At 38.3% G+C, this 25,250-nt stretch overlaps 1 protein-coding gene across 2 annotated transcripts in view; it reads right to left on the bottom strand.

Moving 5' to 3' along the window:
- Positions 1 to 25,250, bottom strand: part of LOC119728265 (lysine-specific demethylase 4C-like) — a 48,163-nt gene that overhangs the window by 13,688 nt on the left and 9,225 nt on the right. For both annotated transcript variants that reach the window (XM_038200431.1, XM_038200430.1), the window contains exons 2-13: positions 24,911 to 25,067; positions 23,922 to 24,097; positions 19,973 to 20,151; positions 16,818 to 16,947; positions 16,110 to 16,159; positions 14,241 to 14,344; positions 12,856 to 12,993; positions 11,813 to 11,979; positions 7,672 to 8,846; positions 5,369 to 5,532; positions 3,780 to 3,996; positions 119 to 192 (exon numbers count right to left, since the gene is read on the bottom strand). In XM_038200431.1, coding sequence (XP_038056359.1) covers positions 119 to 192; positions 3,780 to 3,996; positions 5,369 to 5,532; positions 7,672 to 8,846; positions 11,813 to 11,979; positions 12,856 to 12,993; positions 14,241 to 14,344; positions 16,110 to 16,159; positions 16,818 to 16,947; positions 19,973 to 20,151; positions 23,922 to 24,097; positions 24,911 to 25,045 — 2,709 coding nt within the window. In that variant the 5' untranslated portion in view covers positions 25,046 to 25,067. The remainder of the gene's footprint in view (positions 1 to 118; positions 193 to 3,779; positions 3,997 to 5,368; positions 5,533 to 7,671; positions 8,847 to 11,812; positions 11,980 to 12,855; positions 12,994 to 14,240; positions 14,345 to 16,109; positions 16,160 to 16,817; positions 16,948 to 19,972; positions 20,152 to 23,921; positions 24,098 to 24,910; positions 25,068 to 25,250) is intronic.

Raw genomic sequence — 25,250 nt, forward strand, 5'->3', positions numbered from 1 at the left:
AGTTGTGCTTACACTTAACTTTAACAGGATGGATATCTGTCAAACATGTACATATAAACATGAACATACATGAACACTGCTGTCAGTCCTGTCCTACATATTCAGCATTAACACTTACTGCCAGATAATCCTGCTCTTTACATCGTCTGCATTTCCATGAGTCAGACTCGCTCCCAGACTCACCATAACAACCTGAACAAAGGAAAGACAGAAGGAAACAATAATATTAATGATCTAAGCCTTTGCAGAGCATCCAATGTGTCTACTTTAGTAATGCATTTTAAATTGTAACAAAAGGAAAAAATGGCCTTTATATATTGCGTATATATGCAACCTACTGGAAAAGGCTTTAACCCTAACTCCCTAGGCTAAGATGCAACCTCAATTCTGCAAAGTCCTCCAACTGCCTCCGTATAAAACTTGCATACAGCCTCAATCCTGCAAAATCATCTGTTAATTATACTTGAACGTGGTCCTTGGAGGGGCGACTACTGCCTCAATCCTGCAAAAGCCTCCAGCAATCACTGTCAATATGTTGAGGCAGAGCCAGTTACATCCTGGAGCAGTGCGGAGGACTTTAAGTATAATCTACATGTAGGCCTAAATCTATGCCAGCTGAGCATAAACAACACAAGGTCCGGCCTAAGACCTTGACACAGTGCATCCTCCAAAATCAGCCACACATTTTTGTCACAGAGCCGCAATCCTGCAAAATCCTCCATTTTGCAAAGAGGATTTGGGAGGATTTGGGAAGGTCAGGATTAATTGAAGTTGCTTTTGCACAGAGACAGATCTGACCTGTGAGCAGACATAACCAATTCTAGGAGGGGAGCCAAATAATTGTTCAGCCAAAACCAATTAAAAATCATTAAAGTTATTATTACACAACTTAATTGATTTTATTTGTCAATCTCACATTCTAAAACTGAATGACTTTGGTCTTGCGAGGAAAATATCAACTTACAAGCAAAAATTATTTTACAGGGTGAAAATGAAAAATGGTATGGACAGAACATCTCCAAAACTTAACACCACAATGAATTTTGTAAAAAAAATTAAAATGAATATGTTTTTGTAAATGTTACATCAGTATAGCTCTTCTGAGTTTTCTCTCTTGTATGGCCCTGCCCCTACTTACATTTACCTTCATTTTCAAATCCTGTAATGATTCTGAAGGATTTGTGGTACAAGATTTGAGGCTTTACAAGGTGGGATATCGGTATCGTTTCGGTTTGCGGTAACACCATGTGGTAATAACTACTGCTTAGAAGATATTAGTTCTGAGAAGAACTTGTCCTGCTTGTTATCAACTTTGCTAAGTAGTTTTTGTTCTGTTAAGAACAGATTTGTGGTACCTTTAGAGTTTATTCCAATGCAAAGTTCATGTTCATGAGCAAACAGTAAGTAGTGTAACCAGGTCGGGTTGCAGTACTTACTTTTCCCCGACTGGTTCCTTACTCCAGCATTATTTCATACCAAACTTTTGTAACTTCGTGTTTGTGTAGATTTACATGTGAGCAGCCATTGCGATCATGCTTTTTGCCTAGCGCCCTCTCGCGGCCAACTAAACTTTTTTTTAACAGCGCGCGCCGCCTAGAATTTTGCTTAACTATGCGATGGGCGTAGCGAGCGTGCAAGTTTTGCATTCCAACGCGCTTTGTTTAAGAGGAATAGTTGACATTCCGGGCGTTTCGGTATAGTTTTCTTGTAGGGCTAGCTGCGGAATACTGTTGATTTCGATCCAACATCTTGTTGCGAGCAGACCATCTATTACGAGCGCTTACACTCTCCACTTTTATTGCAATTTTGAGAGAGGCTCCCTATACTGCAGTAGAATAGTTTCATCTATTTTTTGCTGCTTCTACTTCGATTTTCACATCGGACAAGTGGTGAGTAAATCCTTTGTCTGATATTTAACATTTTTATGCCTAAAACATTTTTATGCCTAAAATCTTTTTATGCCATCATGTATGAAACATTCTGGTCTTTTGTATGTTGGTTGATTGCCAGAATTAAAGGCCGTCAAAACGGACACGGCCGGATATTGGTCTTGTAATCACGACTGATTATTAACTTTTGAAACAAATCTGTCGTCGTGATTTGCAAGTATTTTTGAGAATGATTTTAATGAGTCTCTATTTAATTCTTGCATGAGATGGCAAAAAGGATTTTCTGTTGACTTTATTTTATACTTTAAACATTTCGGGTAAACACCGTCCATTTATTTAAACACAATCTCCTACTATTTTAATATTTTTTGGCATTTCGGAAAACAATGTTATCAAGTACTTTATTTTTGTGAACTTCAAATTTTCCTTTTGAAACAAACACAAATTGGAACTTATGAGCAACACAAGTACGCTAACTTCAACTTAAATTTTAGTGTTGCCATAATATTTACGTTCTCATTTATCTTTTGAAATAGACTTTTCCCATTTCCCCAAAACTATAAGTTTTCTATTGCTACGATCATTCGGGAATAAGTTATTAGAGCATGGTATTATATTCTGATTTAATTTTTTAACATAACTTGGTGAATAATTCATTTCTATTTTCGGATTTAAAATTACACTACATGTATATAAAATATCCATATTCTTGCATAATTGCCATTTAAATAATTCTCCATTTGGGCAACAGTCAGTTTATGCCACAGTAATTCCCATAATTCATTAGACATTTATTGTTTTTATGCATTTCAGATAATATCCTTGGAGCTACTTCATTAGCCCATTTCCCTTTTGACTGTCGTTTTTATACACCCAACCAAGTTTCTAATATAATTCTTGTGTAAATACCTAATAATTTGTATATATATTGTCTCTATTTGTACTGTAAATAAACCATTTCATATTTGTGAGACAACAGAAAACATTCGCTCTACCCAAATCATTTTTTAGTGGAACCCCTCGGACATAAGGAGAGTGCCACATTTTAAAAACTAACTAATTCCACTCTCCCCGGTTACAGTAGGAAGAAGCTTCAGTGTCATAGCTTCTCCCACACATCGTTGCTACACACAGTATGCGAAGAGTGTGTATGTAACTGTATTCAAACTGTGGGCCTTGAACAATATAGAATAGTGTCCACAATTTGGCCAAGGTCCACTTTTGAGGTGTGTTTACAAAACATATGGGAGGTCCTCAAAAGTTGAAGAATAAATAAACAAGGGACAATAGTGATTTCAATAGTGAATGAGAATTGAGGATTGAAATTTCAAACAGCACTAATGGCATGAGAATCAGTAAAGAGAATCAGGAAAAAGGATGACCATCCTTTCCAGTTGAATTACTCTATCGGTTTCCAAATGAGGTACAACAGACACATTTAGTACTTACACATGTAAAATGTTCCTGTCGAACAATGGTATAAAATCCTAACTCTCCATGGTGTGTGTGTGTGAAAAGTCATGCTAAAACTGGGGCTAACAAGATTCATTGACTTGATTTGGGGAGTCAGGTTGGCGTGGGGAGTCAGGTTGGCACAGCAGTACTTTCCTCGCCTTCCACCGCTGTGACCCGGGTTCGAATCCCGCCTGGGCCAATATGTGGATTGGGTTTTCAGTCCCTGCCTGATTCCGTGGGTTTTCCCCAGAATATTCTTCTGGGCTTTTCCTCCCACCTCTAAAACTGTAACTTCTTCTCATTGTCTTCTCTCCACAGGTTTCTTCAGGCTTGCGAGCTACAGTGCCTAGGGCGCTTTTGAGGAATCCTTGGTTTCTTTACCAGAAATGATTAATAATAATAATAATAATGATAATAATAAAAATGTAAACTCACTTGCATGAACTGCGATCTTGCACTGGTTACAGTGCAGCAGTACACTTCGGCCTTCAGAGGTCAGTGCCATGTTTCTACAATCTGGGAATCGATTCTCACTGGTTGCAGCAAAACACATCTCTGGTGTTAGAACAAGTGTATGTCGGTCAATGGAAGCACCTTGCCCTGTCAGACTACTGCATGCTGTTTTATTGCTATCCCAGTCCTTACCATCAAGCTATATAAGAAGTAAAGCAAGAAAAGATGGAGTACAAAAGACAATTGGAATTTTAACATACTGTATGTTGATGTAGGGTTTCCACCCTGAACATTAATAATGGAGGCCAAACTGCCAGTACATGTACGAGTCGATCACACTTTCAATAATGCAATTTGGTTGATTTTCAGGTACTTTTGGCCCAAAACCCTTTTCATTGTTGAGCCTGTGTAAATTCCATTTGACACACAATGTATGATTCTGTTGCACTCATATGTGTGTGTGTTGTGCGTGTGATGAATAACTGAGGATGACCTATGGGTCATAACTATGCAATGGATAGTGTTTATTCATATTACGGCGCTTTATATCAGGTACCGTATTCACATGTTACACATGATGTTACACATGATGTTACACATGATGTTACACTTGATTAGGCAGATATATGCGAGGCATTTTGGCAAAAAAAGATAGAACTGGGCACAGGCTGTTGTGGAGAAAAAAGGAAAAAAACGAAAGGGGGTGAGTGTTTTGGGGGGATTTTCAGATTACTTGTAATCTTTGATGTCTACTAGTATAAAAAGTGTGGAATGAAAGTGTTTTAAAGGATTAATAATTGGCATCTTTCATTTTCATGACTACAAAACTTGAATTTGAAACTTTTTCTCAGTATTGTAGATGATACGTCTGATTGTAGTGCAACAAACAGTCTTGTTAGAATATTTTTATTTCTCTTTCCTAATACTCACAAACCCTCATTTTGACCTTTGCCCAGTTCTGTCTGATTTTTTGCCAGAATGCCTGGCATATTATTCTGGAGTTGGACGTTTTTTCTATGGTACCCTGTACTGAACCAGTGCTCACATACTGTAGGCTATAACCTGAAGGCTGTTGGATGAGTGAATAACAATCCAATTTACAAGGACAGCCTCCAGGCGAGGGACAGCCTCCAGGCGAGGGACAGCCTCCAGGTGAGGTGAAGCCTTGTATTGAATATGCAGAAAATGCTCTGTAAACAGGTTTAATATGCGGTCTGGCTGACTGCTGGATTTAAACAGGCATTGAAGTATCAAGAAAAGTGATGAAAAGGTACTGTGGGAAGACAACTTGAACAAGGATGATTCACCAGTTCACGTGGGATGATGTGTAGGCCTATACACGCAAAGGTTTTGTGGTATTCAGAACGGATGACAGATAAACATGTAACGAGCGAGGCCGGGAATATCTGTCTGCGTCCCGCTCACAGGGAGCGAGGCCAGAAATATCAGGGTGTGCTACCCACAGAGGACGGCCTGAACCCGTCTGGCATCGACGTTCGTGAAAAACAATCCCGCGCCTGGGTCCGGTCGATGTCAAAATATTCCCGATTCAAACTTGTTAAGAAACCCACCTTCTCATTGTAGAACAGCATACAAATACAGCAGCCTGGTCTCTGGTCCGCCATGGACAAGTTATATGCAAGCTCCATGTCATAGCTATGTGGCTGGGTCACCCACAGACCATTCATAGAACGAGCCCAAACTTTCATTGTGGCAAACTCTTGTGAAGTGAAATCTAACCAAAAGAAAAAATGAAAGAGAAAGTGCTATTATCAGGCATGCAACTTGGAAGAAAGGAAAAACGAGGAAACTTCAATCTTTACAAGACTTTGTACAGTGATTTCAATTTTGAATGGCATAAGTGTGAAGTGAAAAACAAGGAAATCAGCTGATCCGAGGAAAAGTTGCATGCCTGTACTATGTACATTTGCATAGTTAGATGCTATGACAGACACAAAATAAACTCTGTATACAAGCTACTGAGATCAGAGTTTGGTGGCGTTTGCCTAATTTCGTAGGCAGTGACACAAATAATGACACAAATGGATTTTGAGGCAAATGTAGTACCATTCATTTCAATCACTATTTAAATTTGCATTCCCTGTGCTATTTTCGAGTTTAAAGAGGTTGTGAAATGCTCGAAGACATTTCTGTCATTTTTCGGGTATATGTAGCCTAAGGTGTGATGAAATAAAAACGACTATTGTGTCTGTCATGAAATGAGTACAAAAGGTACTTTTGAGAGCTGTTTTTCAGGTCCTGTTTCGACCCCAACGTGCAATTTGTGTAAAAGTCGTCGTTGGGGGCAGCAAACAAAACATAGTAAATCGTGACGTAATAAACAGGACTCGTTTATACTACGCTGCATCCTTTAAATTTCGTTCAGAAAAGAAAATTGAAATTTTGAAAAAGCATGTATATACCAACTTTAAAGTAGCATACACAATAGTTTATCCATTGATGGGGGCCTTGTGAATGTACAGTAATCAAGTACCCGGATCTGTCAATACATAACATTAATTCCAGTGTTGCTGAAAAAGAACAAAACTCTGCATCACTCAATATGTCATGTGTCGTGTCATAATACTAGATCTACAAGTATATCATGGTTTCCTCAACACCTTTTTCCTTATGATGAAAATGTTTTAGAAGGTAGGAGAGTTAGCCATATAAACAGATAAAGAGATGCCATTAACCCTAACCGCCCTGAATCCTCCAAAATCCTTTTTGCAAATTGGAGGAATTTGCAGGATTGAGGTTACATGGCAAAAGTGCGTTGCTGATTTCGGAGTACGCACTGTGTCAAGGTCTTGGGCCGGACCTTGTGTTGTTTATGCTCAGCCGTGCATAAATTTAGCCCTTGATTATACTTGACATCCTCCGCACTGCTCCAGGATGTCACTGCCTCTGCCTCGGCCTATTGACAGTCATAGCCGGAGGATTTTGCAGGATTCAGGCAGTGGTCATCCCTCCATGGACCATATTCAAGAAATAGCGGAGGAATTTGCAGGATTGAGGCTATATGCTATTTTTCCATGAGGCCAATTGGAGGATTTTGCAGGATTGAGGCTACATCCTAGCAAAAAGGCCTAGGGAGTTAGGGTTAATGTCTGTATAATTAGTGCATTTTTATGTCCATGGGCAATGATAAAAGATTTTCAGGCACCCCAGGACATTTTGCAAAAAAACTACATCCAGTTATGAAATTGACATCAAAACGTCTGCAAGATATCAGTCTAGAAGCTCACATAGGCTCGGCATAAAAAAAAACAGACAAACTCCCCTTTCTCCCTAGCCCCAAAATAGTCTATGTAATAGGAATGCCGTGGTCTATTACGCGTGAACAGATTCGCTGATTACTTAGGCAAGACCCCACCTCTTGACCTCCTATATTTTGACCAATCTGCTTTCTATATCGGGTCTTCGGTCATTCATCCGTTGCGCGTCATAGACAATGGATTTTTAAAAAATGTGTCACGCACTCTGTATGTTACGCGATATCGCGCCCGGCTGTTGTTGTATTACAAAACACTGCTTTCAAATTGACCAATCACACCATTTAGTCCTGATTTAGAAATGAAATGACGTCACGATTTAGTAAAGTCGACTCCGATTGGCTGGCGCACAGCTTGCATATATGTATATGTCTAGATATATCAGATGTTATACAGGATTTGGCTCCCTGGATAACGGCTGATTCTCAGACTAGCCCCAAAAGGGCAAGGGGAGAAAATGGTACCAAAAATGGGTCCTACTTGATCCAAAAACATATCTGATATCTATTCAATGCAATGATCTTCAGAACAAGCACAAAGCTTGCCATCCAAAAAAAGTTTGTCAGTTTTGTTACTGTTTTCCCAAATCTATCCATTACCGTGCTTTGCTTTTCCCTTTGGTCCTGAAGTCTTGGCAGCTGCTTTGCTCTTTGATGTTAACTCCATGCAATTCTGATCTGCCATTTTATCTGCTGACTTGGATAGCAACTCTTGCATACATCCTTCATGTTTAACTTTTGTTCCAGCTTTGTCAGTTGATAAGTAGCCCAGTTGTTCCTCTGTAGTATTTGTCTCGGTCTTTGTAGATTTTTCTACAAGTTTATTCAGCTTGATTTTCTTGTGGTTGGATTTGTTTCTATGAAGGTCTGGACTGCTGGTCGTCTGGCTGGTTGTTCTGGATTGCTGGTTGCTTGGGCTGCTGCTGTATGCATGCTCCCTTTTTACTCCATCTTTCAGCTTCAGCAATGCAGTTTTCTGGGATTTGAGTTTCTTTTTCTTTCTTGCTTTCTCCTGTTCCAACAGTAACCCTGTTTTCTGTGGTTTTACTTTTGTCTTCTGATGGGAATATTTACCACTCGCTTTCAGAAGGCCATCATTAGAGGTAAAAACATTCTGATGGTCTTCAGTTTGATTGTGTATGCCAACTCCTGCACTTACATGTATGGACATCTCTGCAGCTGGTTTCGTTTCTCTCATTAGTTTACTTTCTTTATTTTTTGACTTGGATTTCTCTTTCATACATTTTGGATGTTTCTTTTTTGACTTTGCATTGATTCTCTCCGAGTCCAAATGCTCAGTTCTAGATTCCTTGTATTTGTGAGAAAGCTTTTTTTTCAATTTTGAATCCCCCTTTCCAGAATTGGAGGTCTTTTTCTTGGCTTTTAGAGTACTGCTTTCTGAAAGGTCAGGACTTGGTGATGGCAGCTCATTGCGAGGTATTTTTGGTTTAGGCTCCTCACTCTCATTGACAATATCTTCTTGTACAGTTGTTTCCAAGCTGCTCAAGACCCTTGGCACATCACTGTAAGTGACTGTAGTAGCTGCTTGCAAAGGTTCTATCTCAATGCTTACAATTGGGGTTGTAAGCGATGCAGTCTGTTGTTGCATGATTAATGTTGTCTGCACATTGGATTGCTCATCTTCCTTATGCAACTCTTTATGGTTACGTTTTCGTTGACTTGTTGTTCCTGTCTTGACACGTCTCCCATCCTTTTTGTGCAGTGGTTGACGTCTGGTCTTGAGCGGCATTCCATCATCATTGGATTTTCTAGGACTTAAAAATAAGAACAAAATGATGGGGTGATTTCCAGGTATTTAAACTACCAGGATCTGGGAACAGATTTGCCTAAAAAAAAAAAGGTTTCAATTTCTTCTGCATACAAATCAAAGGTACAAAGCAATGTCACAAAGTCCCTTGCATTTAGCACGTACATTCAAAGTAAGTTTTTATATTCAGTAGTTAGATGACCTGTACGTCATTGCGGGAAGTTTGAGAAGGATTTTTTTGTCCAAGGGACTTGTGGGAGCTTTGTGTCGTTGCTATGGTAGGTCTTTGTCTTGAAGGTGTGGCAGAAGGCTTGACAGTTTTAAAAGCACCAATCGCCATGCTATCAAATGATTGCCCTGCAGTTTTAATGCCCTCCGATTTGTGTAACTTTACCAAAGATCACATTCCTTATTTACTAGCAAGAGAGATGTTTTGTGACAGTGAGTGTACTTGAATTATTTCAGTCATTCATGTTAATAAGATATTTTCCCACCTAATGACATATTTATTGGAGATAAATAGCAGTAGTTTGAAGATGTTAGATTTTGAAAGATACACATTTCAAAATTCAAGGACGATGTACAATCAATGATCCGTAACTATCAAGACTTATAGTATAGCGTCCATGACCTTGATGTGTGACCTTTGACATCATTATCATTTGAAGGTTCCCATGTTGCATCTATGACCCAAGTGGTTCCAATTAGACTTAAACTTTTCAAATGAGACCAATTTTACATGTTCAGCCTATTATGCAGCTTGACCTCATATAACCTTTGACCTTGGTATTCAACCTTGACATCAAGTTTTAAGAAGGTTATAACAGAAATCATGGTAGCATTTCCAGGATCCCATTAAAAAAAGGTCTATTGCCCTTTCAAAGTGTTAGTATCGCCATCAACAGAAAGGTATTACTCTTGCTGTGTTTCAAACATCTCCACTTTTTAATATCTTGCAGTATAAACAAATTTAAATAACAGTTCCATGGCATGTGCATTACAATGTACATTACAGTGCAGTGCGAGATGGCTGGCAATTTTTCTGTTCATATCACAGCCTGGAAATCCCCCACCCCCTCTCACAGAAGTGTGGACTGATTCTACTAGTGAGGAGCTACCTACAGATCATTACTACATATGCAATATTTCCTAGACGGCATTAGCCATTTCCCACAGTGCCTTGCATTTCATCTGCCATGACACATCCCCTTTTCTGGAGGGTACAAGTGCATAAGTAAATGCGGAAGTGAGAGTGGGGAGGCGGGGCGGTGCTCTACTGGTAAGTACTTGCTAGTAGAATCAGCCCACAATTCGGGGGGGGGGGGGGGGGGGGGGGGGGGACGGGAGATTCTACTGTGTTCATATTACCTGTAAAGCATTACTACATATGCTGAATAGCACTATAGGCAGATGGGTTTGAGACTACAACATAACGTGTACAAGCTGGTACGATCCTACAATAAAAGTACCATCAGCTGATCAGAAAGCGCCCTCATGAGACAGTTTCCTGAGCATTGATGTCATAATGGTACATCACGATTGGATCTTAATGACTTGTGAAATATTCGTCACAGGAGCAACGTGAGCTTATTGGCTTGCACCATATTTTACCCACAATCCTGTACGTATGGTCTGCATAATGCAGTGACAAGATGATCGGTTTTTTTTCCCCAGAGGTTGCCTTTTTTTAAATTTGCGGAATGGGAAGTGCCGATATCTTACTTTCGGTGAATGTTGCGAAAGCAATGTTTGGATAATGAATTCACAAGATCTTGGAAGAATTATTTGTGTTGTACGAGCTAAAATGATAATTTTGGGATTTCATATTTCTAAGTTTGGATTCGTTTCAATCAGGTTACGAACAATGAAGGTAACATTCAGACTTTTTTTAATGGTGCAGGAATCGTTTGGGGGTAATAAAGTGTTGGTGGAAAATTGTTGATCTGGTGTGTTTTCATTCTTTACTTCACCTATTGATGACCGTAATTATGTGCTTTCAGATTAGGTCTGAAAGACAGAACAAAAAGCTTTTGTGTGTTTTTTCCGCACAAAATGGGTCGCTAACAATTTTTTTTTACGCAACAGGGTCGCCAAACCTTTCGTTGTAACAGAAATTTCATACTGTCCGTTTTCGTCTTCAGCGAATTTCTTCCCATAGAAATTTGCACAATTTTGCTAGGACCGAAGATATGAGTTTGTTAGAACCGGAATTTCTAACTGTTTTCATAATAACGGGAGCTGACTGTACATAGTGCCTACCAACAAATGTGTTCCTGGGCAATTCTTTGCATTTAATAGTGAGCCAGTATAAAAGCTGAGAGATAGCGTATGAAGTTGGAAGCATACAGCTGTAGAATACCCAGTTGAATATGCCACAATGTGTAGCCATTGGGAGTATTTCTGCATAAATCCGTGCTTGCAGTTGAGCAGTGTGCTGATGATTGAGCTATGATCACGCACACAACCATAGATGGCTGTAAGGAATGCCTATGGTCCGACAACAACATGGACGTCAAAACATTCGATAGCTCATTTAATAATGAACCATGGCAGCAATTTCGGAGATCAGTCAAGGCAACTGGTTAGAAACGGTCATGCAATATGACGGAACTGGTCATGCAATATGGAGTGTGTGCTCTGCCGCAATGGGGCGAAATGTCATCCCATACCTAGGCGGAAAAATGAGGATAGGTCCAGGCTGATGCCACATAGGCATATCGTGACAGATAGTATAGTCTATAGAATAGTATATTCTATAGTTCTATAGAAAAATATGTCTTTCCTGCTGCACGCGCTAAGAGAAAAGTGGATGTGTCATGGCTTTCACCCTCTGGAGACATTGCATGAAGTAATGCTCTAGTTGAAAATAAAGTAACCATCTTCATTCAGATTTCAGACATTCAGTTGATGAACAAACAGTTTGATTTGATGGGGCTTCATGGCTACCAGAAGTAACACATTGACAATATTTACCTGTTATACTCCATGACATTTTGGGACTGCATTCCACTACTAGGTTTGTCAATATCCTCGATGTAGACCATGTCTTTACCCTGCTTCCATGCATCATAGCGATGTGGTTGGAAGATCCTGATGAATGGTTCCATGTTGATTTTTACCGAGTCCCTCTGACAGGAACACTGTTGATACAATCAGCAAACTTTATGTAAGCACAAGTAAGGTGTATCCCCGGTATGTTGGTCAAACTAAATGAGGTGTGAGATTGTACAGGTCCTTTTGAAACCAGGTCCCTGTTGAATTAATGGCCAGGTACTCAAGGAACCATTCATTAAAAACATAAACACACAAAGTATGGTGTTTCCTACAATACGTGACCCACACATTAGTGCAAACCTGTCTCTAAGACAGCTGAATTGAAACAAAAAATCCCAAGACAGAACTTATCAGAGACTGGATTCAATGCAAGTATTCCTTGGAAACAAAGGCATCAGCAACTGATCAATAACATCTTGTGATTCCCTATCAGAAGAGTTATGTCAGAATGAGCAACACAAGGTTTCTGTTATCAAAACCAAAATTTTTTTGACTGTGTACCTGCCATTTTGGTCGGATATTGGGTACTGGTGTTTCTGTCCAGCACTTAACTAAATACATTAAGGTGTACCTACATGAACAGGCACTTTTACAACACAAACAATGTATACCATGTTACAAGATTTCACTGATCGAAACCTGCTCCAGTCACATTTTCATGTATGACCACTCAAGTACCCCTTGAACATCACCTGGATCGTTCTTGGAATACTCTGGAATATTGTAATCCCTGTTGCTTTCTACAAACACTAGAACAGACCCTACGCACAAGGTAGGTAATGTTTCACTGGGCGTATATGTCAACACAGACCAACCCATATGCTACAGACATGTTCACTAACATCCACAAGGCACTGATTTGGTAATCTTATTGATTATTACTACTAGTTACAGACTGGAAAAAAATACATGTATAACATCCCTAGAAGGAGGAAACTGCATGAAGTACAAAGTATACATACACATTTTGCCCTCTTTCCAAAATCAATCCAACGAAGTGAAGCAAAGTTGGTTGACTCGGCACAGTTATAGCCATGGTTATAGCCAGCATGGTAACCATAAGGGAAAGTAACCATGAACTCTCCTGTTTCTTGTGTTATCTAAGAATAAAAAAAAAATAATGTATTTAATCCTTTAACCTCATATAAACTAATCAAAACAACTTTAGTACCAAAACAATCTGGTAAACTGGAACTGAGGAGTCATTGCATAAACAGAAATAAAGGATGGTCTATAATCATCTTCAGTACCAAACTTCAACCAATTTTGCAGTAGCTATGACAAATTTATATGTACATAACTGCTCTGGAGAACCAACTTTTACATTTTGAGTGGCACACGACAGAGGTTTCCAATGAAAATCTAAAAATTAAAATTTACAATCTGATAACTTCACAATAATCTCATATTGCACACAATATTTAGGATGCTTGTCAGTAAAGTTGTCCCTTTTTGCTCTGAACACGTATCAAGCTCTCAGCAATGATATACAGAATGAGTAAAAAAAAAGCGGAACCCAAACCCCAACAATTATATTTCATATTTAAAAAATGTGGCACCCAAAGTAACATTGACTGGCAAGCCAATTTCATAAGGTACTTTTAGATGAAAAAAAAATACTGAAATTGCTCAATCCGTTCAAAGAATATTACCATTTAAACACAATGACCTTAAAACCTCTTTTGATCAAAAATGCAATTTCAAGACTCGTCGTCACAACTGTCTCCTAATATCACCAGCGATAAAACCTCAGTTTAAAAGTTGAAAATATTCAACAAAGTCCTTTTGAAGGCCCGTCTTATCAAAAAAGGGGATATTATAAATCATATTGTTTGCCTAACCAGGGTTATTAATAAAGATATTTTGTACTACAGCTGTTTACAGTTGTTAAAGCAAGTATTCTGTGTCATTTTCTTTGTTGTTCCAAACAGTACAAATACACAATAAACTGCTTTTTTTGGACGAAACAGATTTTAGGGTCATTGCATTTACATGGTAATATTCTTTGAACGGATTCCAATTGAGCTATTTCAGCAATTTTTTTAACCTAAAAGTAGCTTATGAAATTGGCTTTTCAGTCATTATTATGTTTGGTGCTAAATATTTTTTTTCAAGATGAAATATAATTTTGGGAGTTTGGGTTCCCCTTTTTTTGACTCACCCTGTAAGAAAAGAATACCAAATGCAGGCTAAGGTAAATTATAACAAAAAATTAAACATGAACAAAATGCAGTTCTATACTGCATTTGTTAGATTTGTATTTTCAACCTTTTGATTTACTGTTTATTTTCAATTCTCACACAATGCATTAATTTGGAAGTATTACTTTAATTAACTGAAGACTGACCTTGTCATATGGGATTGAGTACTTCTTCAATATCTGTGGTGAGATCAATGTCATCTTGTGTCTTAGAAAATTGGGACAAATTTGAAAGCTCTGTGGGAAAAAACCTGTAGCAAAAACAAGGATCAATGGAACTTCAAAATAAATCAGATAATACGAAAAGAATTTTTCATTGTATCTACTACCGGTATCTGCAAAATGTGGTTTCAAACTTCATGAACATTTGTATAGCAAGGTCAAAGTCCACACTGATAACCAAGTCAACTTTTAATCAACAAGTAAAAAAAAAATTAATCAAACAAAAATAATAAACATTTTTAATCCTGTTGTCTTGTCTGTCTTCCAAAATGCCACTCGACAACATTTTCAATTGAAACTACTTGCATTTATTTGTTGGCCAACTTACATGTACATTCATTATTTCGAAAAGAAACCAGTTTTATTTTACAAGTTTCCTTCGCAATTCACCATCTCGGTGATAAAAAAATATGCGTAATGATTTGTCTGAACAGACATTTCTATGACGTTTGTGGTAAAATTGGTGATAACCATAAAGTGATACTTGTCAAAAGGAATGTATAACATATGCTTTTGCTACAATTTTCAGAAATAAATGGATTTGGAGGATAAGTATGTTATAGCAAATATTGTTAAACTGACTTATTTCACTTTTTGGGCTTGTAGATGCTGGAAAAACCAAGAAAACCAATTATGTTCTTGTAGTCTGGTTCCCAGACCTCACTTAAGATGAAACAAAGCACTTTATAGACTATGAGGAATTGTAAGGTCAGAGAATCAGTCTAGCTGGCTTGCACTCTTCCACAGGTGTGTAATCAATTGCAAAGAAAATGCGGAATAACTACATTTGAAAAATTGGGAGCACTTTTTGAAGGAAAAAAAAAAGTTTTCTCCAACGCTGGTCAGCCGACCAGCGTTAGAAAAAAATAAAACTTTATTTGAAATTGTCAGCACCCCAGGAGTTACCATTTTACATGATGCTTAGACTGTTATTCCCTAACAATCCAGTAAGGTATTTCATGATTGTGATCATTTCGTTTTTGGATGTTTGCAAATGTTGTATCTTCCCTTTCAACAAAAACAAAACACCATTATATCATTTATGGAACAACTGGAACAATTTGTGTTACCTTAGCAGCTCAACACCAGAACAACTCACCGCTCTGAATATATTCTGACCTAAAGTTTTGATATCATTTTTATTGAAGCGTAATATTTGATTTCTTTTTTCTTTCCAAGTGTTCAGATTTTTTTCTTTAAAGGTTTCTTTAATTATGTTTACTTGGGTCTCATCCCTTTAAAGTGCATACTTTTTTATACCATTTGTGTTCGTGCACAGTGACCTAAAGTAGATTTGTTCTGTGATTGATTATAAATACATTTTATAAAAACATGTTTAGCGTCCTGCCTTTTGGGGAAAAAAGGAAGCAGGAGGCCCTTTTTTCCCCTTCAAAATGGCCGCCTGAACGGGCTTTTTTTAAAAGATGGCCGCCACTTTTTTTTAAATGGCCGCCATTGGACTCAGGAAAAGACACACCAGCTTTATATGGGCTACATGCAACAGACAAATAAGCAAAAATGTCCATCTTTTGAAAATGATGTCACTGTTGAAAATGTATCATTTTTGGGGTAAAAAAAAAGAAAAAAGGTGGCCTCCAAAAAGGAAACGGGCGGGGACGCTAAACATATTTTTAATTTTTTTATTATGAAGTTAAACTTTAAAAAAAAAGAAGCATTTTTTTTTCAAACTCAGGCAAACGTGTACGAAGAATACGTGTATGATTAAAGCTTGTGGTTGTGTTGTTTAGGATCACAGTTAGATTGTATACACAGCTGAGATTGTATGTTGCTTACCAGATGCAAGTCTTTCTAACCTCTTGGCATGCTCTGGCGGAATCCCATACCTGCAGAATCAAGACATTCTCTATTCAGATCTGACATGACACGTTAATGTTCACGCTATTACCTATGTTTAGTTATATGTATCTGGAGCAGCATCAATCTGTAAAAGCACAGTGGGAACAACATGTGTTCCTGAAATATATAGAAACACTCAAATCCAAGATTATTTGCTCTCTGACTTGGAGATAGTTTAAAATACATATTGATTAACAGCTAACAAATCCTTCACTTTATGTTCGAGCATTCATGAAGATAATCTCCAGTTGGCCACTCAAAACAAACGATTGTTTGGAAGGGTTAACCCGACCACTTCATATTCTTGACTGAAACAGTGATCCTGTTACATAAAAATGTCTGCAAAAGGTCAGTGCAATATGCTGGATGCTTGATGAGAGTTCATGGACTACTGACTCTTGCACATACTAGTGCTGAGAAATGCTGGACGCATTCTTGTTAAACGTATTCTTTTCAATAACATCTGTTGAATAACATCTGTTGAAAAACATCTGTTGAAAAACATCTTCTGTAACAATTGCATACGTAACAGATAATGAAACATGTGTTTAATATTCAATTCACGCATTCTAGATCTAGATTTTTAACAGAATGATACACACACGGGTCAAAGGTCTTTAAAAAATAGCAGAACAGTAGGCTTACCAGGATTTAGGGGCTCCAAAATGCAGGTAGTTAATACTGTACAGATCCATGTCTTCTGTGTGCCAGGCAAATGTGGTCTTCCACATTCCAAAGTACAGATATGCAGTGTTAACTCCTTCGATTTTCACACCTTGTGGGGAAGATTTCATATAAATAAATGAATATAAGACAAGATAAGTTTGCGGTAGCACCATGTGAATAAATCTCTTTTGTGAGTATGTGTGGTTCTGAAAAGAATGAATATAGCTAAACTTGTTCACCCCTTTTTTTGGGGGGGGGGGAGGGGTGTTATAATTGGATGCACTACAAATTAGAAATTTAGACACAGGAACAGAATAAAAAGTCACAGGACAGCCATCTGTGTATATTTACCTAGATGCAATGTAATGTTCCTGAAGTACTGCTTCTCTACTAAGTAATTGCTATGTATTTTATGTTCAAGGATATTCCTAATAAATAACGTTATGTTTAATCATCTCTTGCACAGGCTGGCACCAGGGTTGTAGTTGAGTACTTTTTTTTTAGTACCGAGTGCTTTTTCCCGAGTACCGAGTACTGCCAAGTACCTACGTTGCCAAGTACGAGTACAAATTCCTGTACTTCCGAGTACAAGTTCAGGTCTCAGAGTATGAGTACTTGTACTTTCGAGTGCTTGTATTCCGAGTACGAGTACTTCTATTTCTGAATACGGCCATATGGCAAATGGTTCATTGTGCATAATAGGCCCAGGCCCAGTCAGACTGATACACATACCCACTCATGGCTAGCTTTTATATGTGTTTGTTCGGACTTGCACATAGAAAAATCAGGAAACTTTGATTTCTCTACAAGCCAATCAACCATTTCCAACTGAAAGTATCAATAATAAAATAAAGCTGTGGTAAGTCAAGCTATACCATTCCCCCCCCCCCCCCCAAGTACTGCTATTCAAGTACCAGTACTTTGATGATCGAGTACAATTTTGACATGTTGAGTACGAGTACAGTCGGCTCCCGTTATAGCGAAAACAGTTAAGACGAAATTCCGGTTATTACAAACACGTCTTTGGTCCCGGCACATTTGTGCACATGTCTATGGGGAAAAATTCACTTAAAGACAAAAACGGACAGTACAAACTTCCCGTTAAAATGAAAGGTTTTGACGACCCGTTGAGTAAAAAAGCATTGTTAGCAACCCATTTATTACGGAAAAAAAACCCTAAAACCACAAAAGCTTAAGTTCATGGCTTTTTTTTCTTTCTTTCAGACCTAATCTGAAAGCAGCATAATTACGGTCATCAATGGGATTAAGTCAGTTATTTAATCTTGCCGACACTGTGGTACGTTCACTAATCGTCGGCTGCGGTTACCAACAAAGGCCTGTGAAAGCAAGCTAATGATACCGGTACCATGATACAACGACGCCTACACGGCAACAGAAGAAACCACAAGCCGGGAACAATCACCGAGTACGTGACATCTTCTGCACCCAAGCTGACATGGACTGCGAGAGCTACGTGGACAATCATGCTGCCAGGACAAGTTTGTCCGACCATGGAGCTATAAACCCATGGTCTGATGCAGGTTTCAGTGAATCACAAAGCCAACCCAACAAATCCAAATGGCTTTGTATTCAGTTAAAAAAAAAGATTAGCATATTGGCCAGTAAATATAAAGAACGAAAACATAACAGATCAACCATCAACTATTTTCCACCAACCCTTTCTTACCCCCAAACGATTTCCGCGCCATTAAAAAAAGTCTAAAAGTTACGTTCATGTTTGTAACCTGATTAAACCGAATCCAAATTAAGAAACATCAACTCCCAAACTAGCTTATCCTAACTATCATTTTAGCCCATACCACAGAAATAATTCTTGCAAGATCTTTTGAATTCATTATCGAAACATTGCCTTCGCAAAATATATATCGGCCCTTCCCGTTCCATGAATTTCAAAAAGGCAACCGCTGGGGAAAAAAACGATCGATCCTAACTGCATTAAGCAGACCATACGCACAGAATTGTGAGTAAAATATGGTGCAAGACAATGTTGCTTCTGTGACGAAACTTTTGTCAGACATTAAGATCCAATCACGATGTACATTGCTCAGGAAACTGTCTCATGAGGGCGCTTTCTCATCAGCTGGTACAAGCAAGTTTGGATTTCCGATCAACGCGTGGAAATTACATGTAGAAACGAACCAAGGTCTGAAGGTCTCTCGCACTTAATTTTTGCTGGAAAGACTACTGACATTAAACATTGAAAGACGAAAGGTACAATGTGTAGAAAATAAAATAGGAATGTCTATTTGATCATCTCCACAACACAATTTGTGCAGAAGAGTTTACTTACATTGAACAATTATGCTCTGGTCGTCACATTTCCGACGGCGGTCGATACGTTGACTCCGTCTTCAACCCTTGACGTTTTAATAACTTTAGTTCGTTTTCGTTTAGTTTTTTATTTACATATCACAATAAGAATATATGTACCATACATTTTACATATTTTAACAAACCCTTATAAAATAATTATTTTATTAATTTTGGTTGATAGTTCCATACACCTGACACGAATGTTGTATTTCGCTTTGATTACGCACGTGAATGTCGTGCACGTTCATTGGGCTAACACAAAAGTGAACAATGGGTTGGTAACCCTTGAATCGGATATTACGAAATTGGGATAATACAAACATATTGACCGGGTCCCGCGGATTTCGTACTAACAGGAGTCGACTTTCCTTGCTGCCTGAGTACGAGTACCGTCATTTCGAGTACGAGTACTTTGACATTCGAGTAAGAGTACAAGTACCAGTACCAAGTACGAGTACTTCAACACTGGCTGGCACTGATAAGAGCATAATATTATAATATTATTAAACGCAAGGCAATCAAATGCAGGCCACAAGTAACGACTGCCAGAGGAATTATTCTCAAAGCACTTTAAGGGCCATCCATCTCTATCATAATTTTGGGGATAGGGGTTAGAGGACCACGTATGCTATTCAATAAATATTCCAGAAAGCTGATAATACTCTTCCCTCCAAACAGCAGAGAAACCATCATTTTTCTTTTCAGTTTGTACGCTCTGGGAGAGGGGAGGGGGTCCAGCCAAAATAGTACTCTTTGTGCGCATGTGAAAATGATGAAAAGATTGATGGCCCCTTGTTTACCTTGTTCCTCTTCAATCACATCCAGAAGTGTGTTGAGCTTGTTAATGTTCCATATATTACAGCCCTTGCTGTACAATGAGCCAGAGATGTCTGCAGCATAGATGGGAGGGTTGTAGGTAATATTCTTCCAGTACTTCCTCTCTAGATCGTCATAATCAAAGTGTGGTGGAGTTGCATACCTGTATCCCAAGTAACATAAATGAACAGAAAATATAAAAACTAGATTTATGTTTGTGGACAAACACAGGGCTGTTTCGGTAACTTTTTTGTGACATATGTCACATGTAAAGTTTCAAGTATACACATGTAAGTTCCATCCAGAATGGATGTGTAGTTCTCTAAGTTATAATAAATGGTGGCACATAAATATGTGATTACATTGTCATAAGGCCTTGAATTATGACGTTACATGTCACGTAATGACGTCTTGATGACGTAACATCAATTTTCATCTATAATCATCTATAACAACCTGCCGCTAGAGGGCGCTCTAACATTTTATGACGTCACCGTTTTTTTTTCTGTAAAGAGCAACTTAGCCAGAGCATACATCGTTGAAAGCAAGTTCACATCTTTTACCAATTTTAAATTACAAGGCACTTCCGCTTTCAACCGGAAGGAAGGGTCACGTGATTTCACACGTAATATCAAAAATGAAGCTGGATTATTCTATCGATTCCCGCAAACATCAAGTTCAGGTCTCTCACGGTTGATTTTATATTGATTTTCAAAGATTACATTTAACCTGACATCACATGACTCATGATGACGTCATCGTGACTTCACTTCAATGTTCATCTTTAACACATCCCGGTCTAGGTGCATACCAACTTTGAACCCAATCGGACATGTAGTTCTGGAGATATGGGCCTTCAAAAAAATTTTATTTTATATGACGTCATATGTCACGTGATGACGTCATCATGCCGTCAAGTTAATTTTCATCTATAAGACATCCCGGTCTAGATACATACCAACTTTCAACCCCATCGGACCTGTAGTTCAGGAGATATAGGCCTTCAAAATATGTTTATTTTATATGACGTCATATGTCACGTGATGATGTCATCATGATGTCAAGTTAATTTTCATCTATAAGACATCCCGGTCTAGGTACATACATGTACTAACTTTCAACCCAATCGGACCTGTACTTTTGGAGATATAGCCCAATCTGTCAGATCTAGCCGAATTCTGCTAGAAAATGGTCATAACAGAAAAATCGCATATAATGTGACGTCATGTGACAACGTCATGATGACGTAAATGTTAGGGGCACAACTGCAGGTGCTGGTCTATGTAAGTGTGTGCCGAGTATAAAGGCAATCGGATGGATTTCAGTGGCCAAAGTGCAGGGGACAAAAAAAACGTGTACAAAAGCAATGGGCAAAATGACAGAAAAAGAAAAATAATAAAGTAATAAAATAAAAATCTTAACGAAAACAAAGGCTGTTTCGGCCGGTTGCCGAAACAGCCAATAACAAAAGCATATGCTTGTGGGGGCCATGCACTTTGGGGTACATCTTGAAACTCTCAGGATCACTTACGGATGCCTCAACAAGTTCAAAACCATTTTTTCTCTCCCTTTTATGGGTGGGGCCCATGACATTAAAATGTGGAGGGGGGGGTTCCATGTGCACAAAACTATTCAGACAATTACACTTGTCCAAAATAGTTTTTTCAACATTCTAAATTCATCTTTTTCATCTGCTGAAAAACCTTTGAAAATTGACTCTCCTTCTGGGTTTTATGTCACCAACTTTCTCCAAATGGAGAGTGTTCTTATGTATAAGTGTCTATTCTATTGATAAACATATCAATAAACCTTTCAACTTGCGTAACTTTCTGTGGCAATTCTTTCTTGGATCGTTTTGTCTGGCGACGCACCGCGCTCAATTTTTTCCCGGTGTGGTCACATGACCTTTCCTATTTAATCGCTTGAGGGTGCACTATTGTGGGCTTCAATAAGAGCGCTATAAAATTTCGATTCTTGTTGTGTTGGTGTCTTTTAATCCCTTGTATTCCTTCATATTTCATTTAATTCCTTTTTTCCCATCTTTTTAATATATTGTGAGTGAGATTTGGCTACGCAATAAAGCTTAAAGTCGGTATTTACATCATTCAAAATTTGGATTTTCTTTTCCAAAAGAAATTTTAAAAAATAAAAAAATAAGTTTGTTTATTGTTTTTGCATGCCTTTATACAGTTTCAAAAAGTGGTTTTAAATGGCACGCTTCATTTCTGACGTAACTAAAGCTCATAACTAATGTAACGCTAGAAAAGTCAATTTGAAAATCTATTTCCAAGGTGCCATACCCAAAAAGCACATACGTACATACACCAACTTTAAAATCTGCATCCCAAAAAAGGATGAAGAGATACAAACTGTACATGTAGTGGTGGTGAAGAGTCTCTGAATACAGGGTTCAACCTTAACCTTTTTTTTCACTAGCCAGCCTGGCTACTGAAACAGACTCTTAACTAGCCCGCGGGCATTTTCACTAGCCCGTATGTTTTTCTTTTATAGAGTGTCTCATAAACATCAATATGCATACATGTAAAACGTGTATAGAGCCTGAAAGTTGACCCCTGTAAGCGCACTTCAGGGCCCCTCATAAAAGGAAAGCTAATGTGTACAAGTCAGAGATTGTGAAATTAGTTTTGGTACTTTGATTTCACAAGAAAATCACACTCGGAATTTTATGGAAACTGAAAAGTCGCATGACGTGAAAGAGAAATTTTGTGCCAAGAATTGACCTCTCACTTCCGTAAACTTCCATGTAGACTCATGGAACTTGATTACGTGTTGCATCTTTGACGTATCCCAATTTGTTTCTGACTTGCCAGCCGGGCTACTTAAGCAATAGTTCAACTAGCGTGTACAAGTCAGAGCTTGTGAAATTAGTTTTGGTACTTTTATGTTGTTGTTTTTTTCGGAATTTAATGGAAACTCAAAAATCGCATGACATGGGCACCCCACTGTCCTAGCGATTGGATATCCTACGATTGGACAAGCAGCATGCCAGCGAACTCTGCAGCTGAGCGTAGCGATCAGACAATACCATGCGGCATACACCAAGGTTTCCAATGCAGTCACTGCAAAGGACTGCCAGCATGCGGGCTACAATTGAGCTAGCAGTAGCAGTCAGGCTTACTCGAAAGACAGGATCATTGCGGTTACGGACAATGGCAGTGTGCGGACAGTGTCCAAATGTGAAAAGACCAAGTGCGCTTGGCAGAGTGACTCATTAAAACAAAATCTGTGATCTTTTTACACTACTGTTGCGATTACGGGCTGGTTACTGTGACTATTCCTATCACAATGGCAGCGTACACACAGTGTACAAACGTGAAAAGACAAAAAGCGCTGGGCAGTAATACATGTAACTCATAACGTGATCTTTTTACACCTCTTTGTGACTGATTTGGTGGTGTTTTCTATGGACTGGCTGAACAAAACGGAGGTACCAGCACAAGTATTGTGAGGTACGGTGGTATTAATGTACATAAAATCATATTCGCTTGATGGAAATGGGGTAAACAGAGTATCGAGGTACATGTATCTGACTTTATGGTAACGAGAGTTTACTGTACCTACCCAGAGACCACGTGGAAACAGGTCAATTCTGATTGATTTCATCACAATTTATGCATGTAACAGCCAAACAGTTGAAACCCCTTAGCCGCGAGGGAACAGTTAACACAAGCCTTGATGAATTTCCAACCATAGTGATATCAAACACATTTCCTTTTTGTTCCTCCATACTAATGTCCCTATTCTTAAGAGATGCCTTCACCGAAAGCTCATCAATTGCCAAGATGGATTGAGAGAAATTATGTTTCATACCGACATACATGTACATGTAAATGAGGTAGAGTTTTCAGCAGGTTTTTTTTTTTTGAGTTGTTAGATCATGCATACAGCTCATGTCATTTGAATTGACCCTACCTGCTGCTGTTTGCTAGTTTCCTGAACTCAAGTGATGTCAGAGGCTTCTTCTGAATGTTGTACTGGGTGTATAGTCCTTGGTGACCCATTACTTCTTGCTGAATTGGAGCTGGGATAGTGAGGGTTTCAAGTTTGTCATAGTCATATGCTGCCACAAACTCCTTCGGTGGTATAATCTAAAGCATTCAAACAAACATTAAATTTACAAAAACAGCACTGAAATTTATTCAGTATCTCTGCATTAGTTCCTAAAACTTATTGGACTTGGATTTTTACTTGTTTTATATTTACACGGATACATTTTCATCAAACAAAATTCAGGAAACGAAGATTGTTTTAGAACTATGGAGGATATTTCAGATGTTTTCAGTTTTGTGTCACACAAAATGAAAGACCGATAAATTATATGTTGGTTTTCAATAGCCAAAGAGATAATTCACAAGATTCACACCAAACATTAATCCCAGCACTTTTCATCCACGACATTTTAACACATGGATTAAAGATGGAAACCTTTTTTTGGCATGTTGTCTGTTTGCTGGTGTTACTGGAACTGATAACTTTCCCCATTTCTGTCAATCGATGAGAGTATCCATTATCGACATGCTATAAAAGGCACGTCACATGAAAAGCTTCAGGAATGATTAATTTTTAGTTTCCTTCAGTTTTAACAAATCAGAAATGGTTAATTTTTCCAACAACTTTAAAGCCTGTTTACATTGATGTGGAAGTACATAGGTGATCTACTATACAAACATATAATAGTAATAACTTGAACAAGAAAATTAGGAATACACTGACTTTGGTATCGTCTTTGAAACTGGTAATGAACTTTTTCAAAGTATGCATTAACTGCAAAAACTGATTTGTTTTTTTAACTTCACAGAAATTTTGTGGTGGACAGTCATATATTGTATTCCCTTTATAGTGTGCCATATACATTGACACTGATGTTAACCCACAACATGCATTGATGTTAGATGCACAACCTTAGCAATGCCAGCTTTGTGTGCTCCCATGGACTCCATGTATGCAATGTAGGCTGGGAAGTCCTTCATTTCCTCCAGGCTAGGACGAAACACCATGATCTTTGGTACTGAGGAATTATGTGATGGTGGACTCATGATTGTGACTTCAAGGCTTTCACTGGAACCAAACAGATAAATATATTTACTCACATAATAAGATTTTTTTAAATGTTGAAGAATAAATATAAAGGTGCCCCCAAAAATGCTGTCTTTCCTGTAACCCCACTGACCCTACAATTTTGAGTCGGCACTTATTTATTTATTAACCCTAACTGTTTGAGTATCACCCATTATCCATGGA

The sequence above is a fragment of the Patiria miniata genome, unplaced genomic scaffold, assembly GCF_015706575.1.
Source record: "Patiria miniata isolate m_02_andy unplaced genomic scaffold, ASM1570657v1 HiC_scaffold_20, whole genome shotgun sequence".
Classification (NCBI taxonomy): Eukaryota; Metazoa; Echinodermata; class Asteroidea; order Valvatida; family Asterinidae; genus Patiria; species Patiria miniata.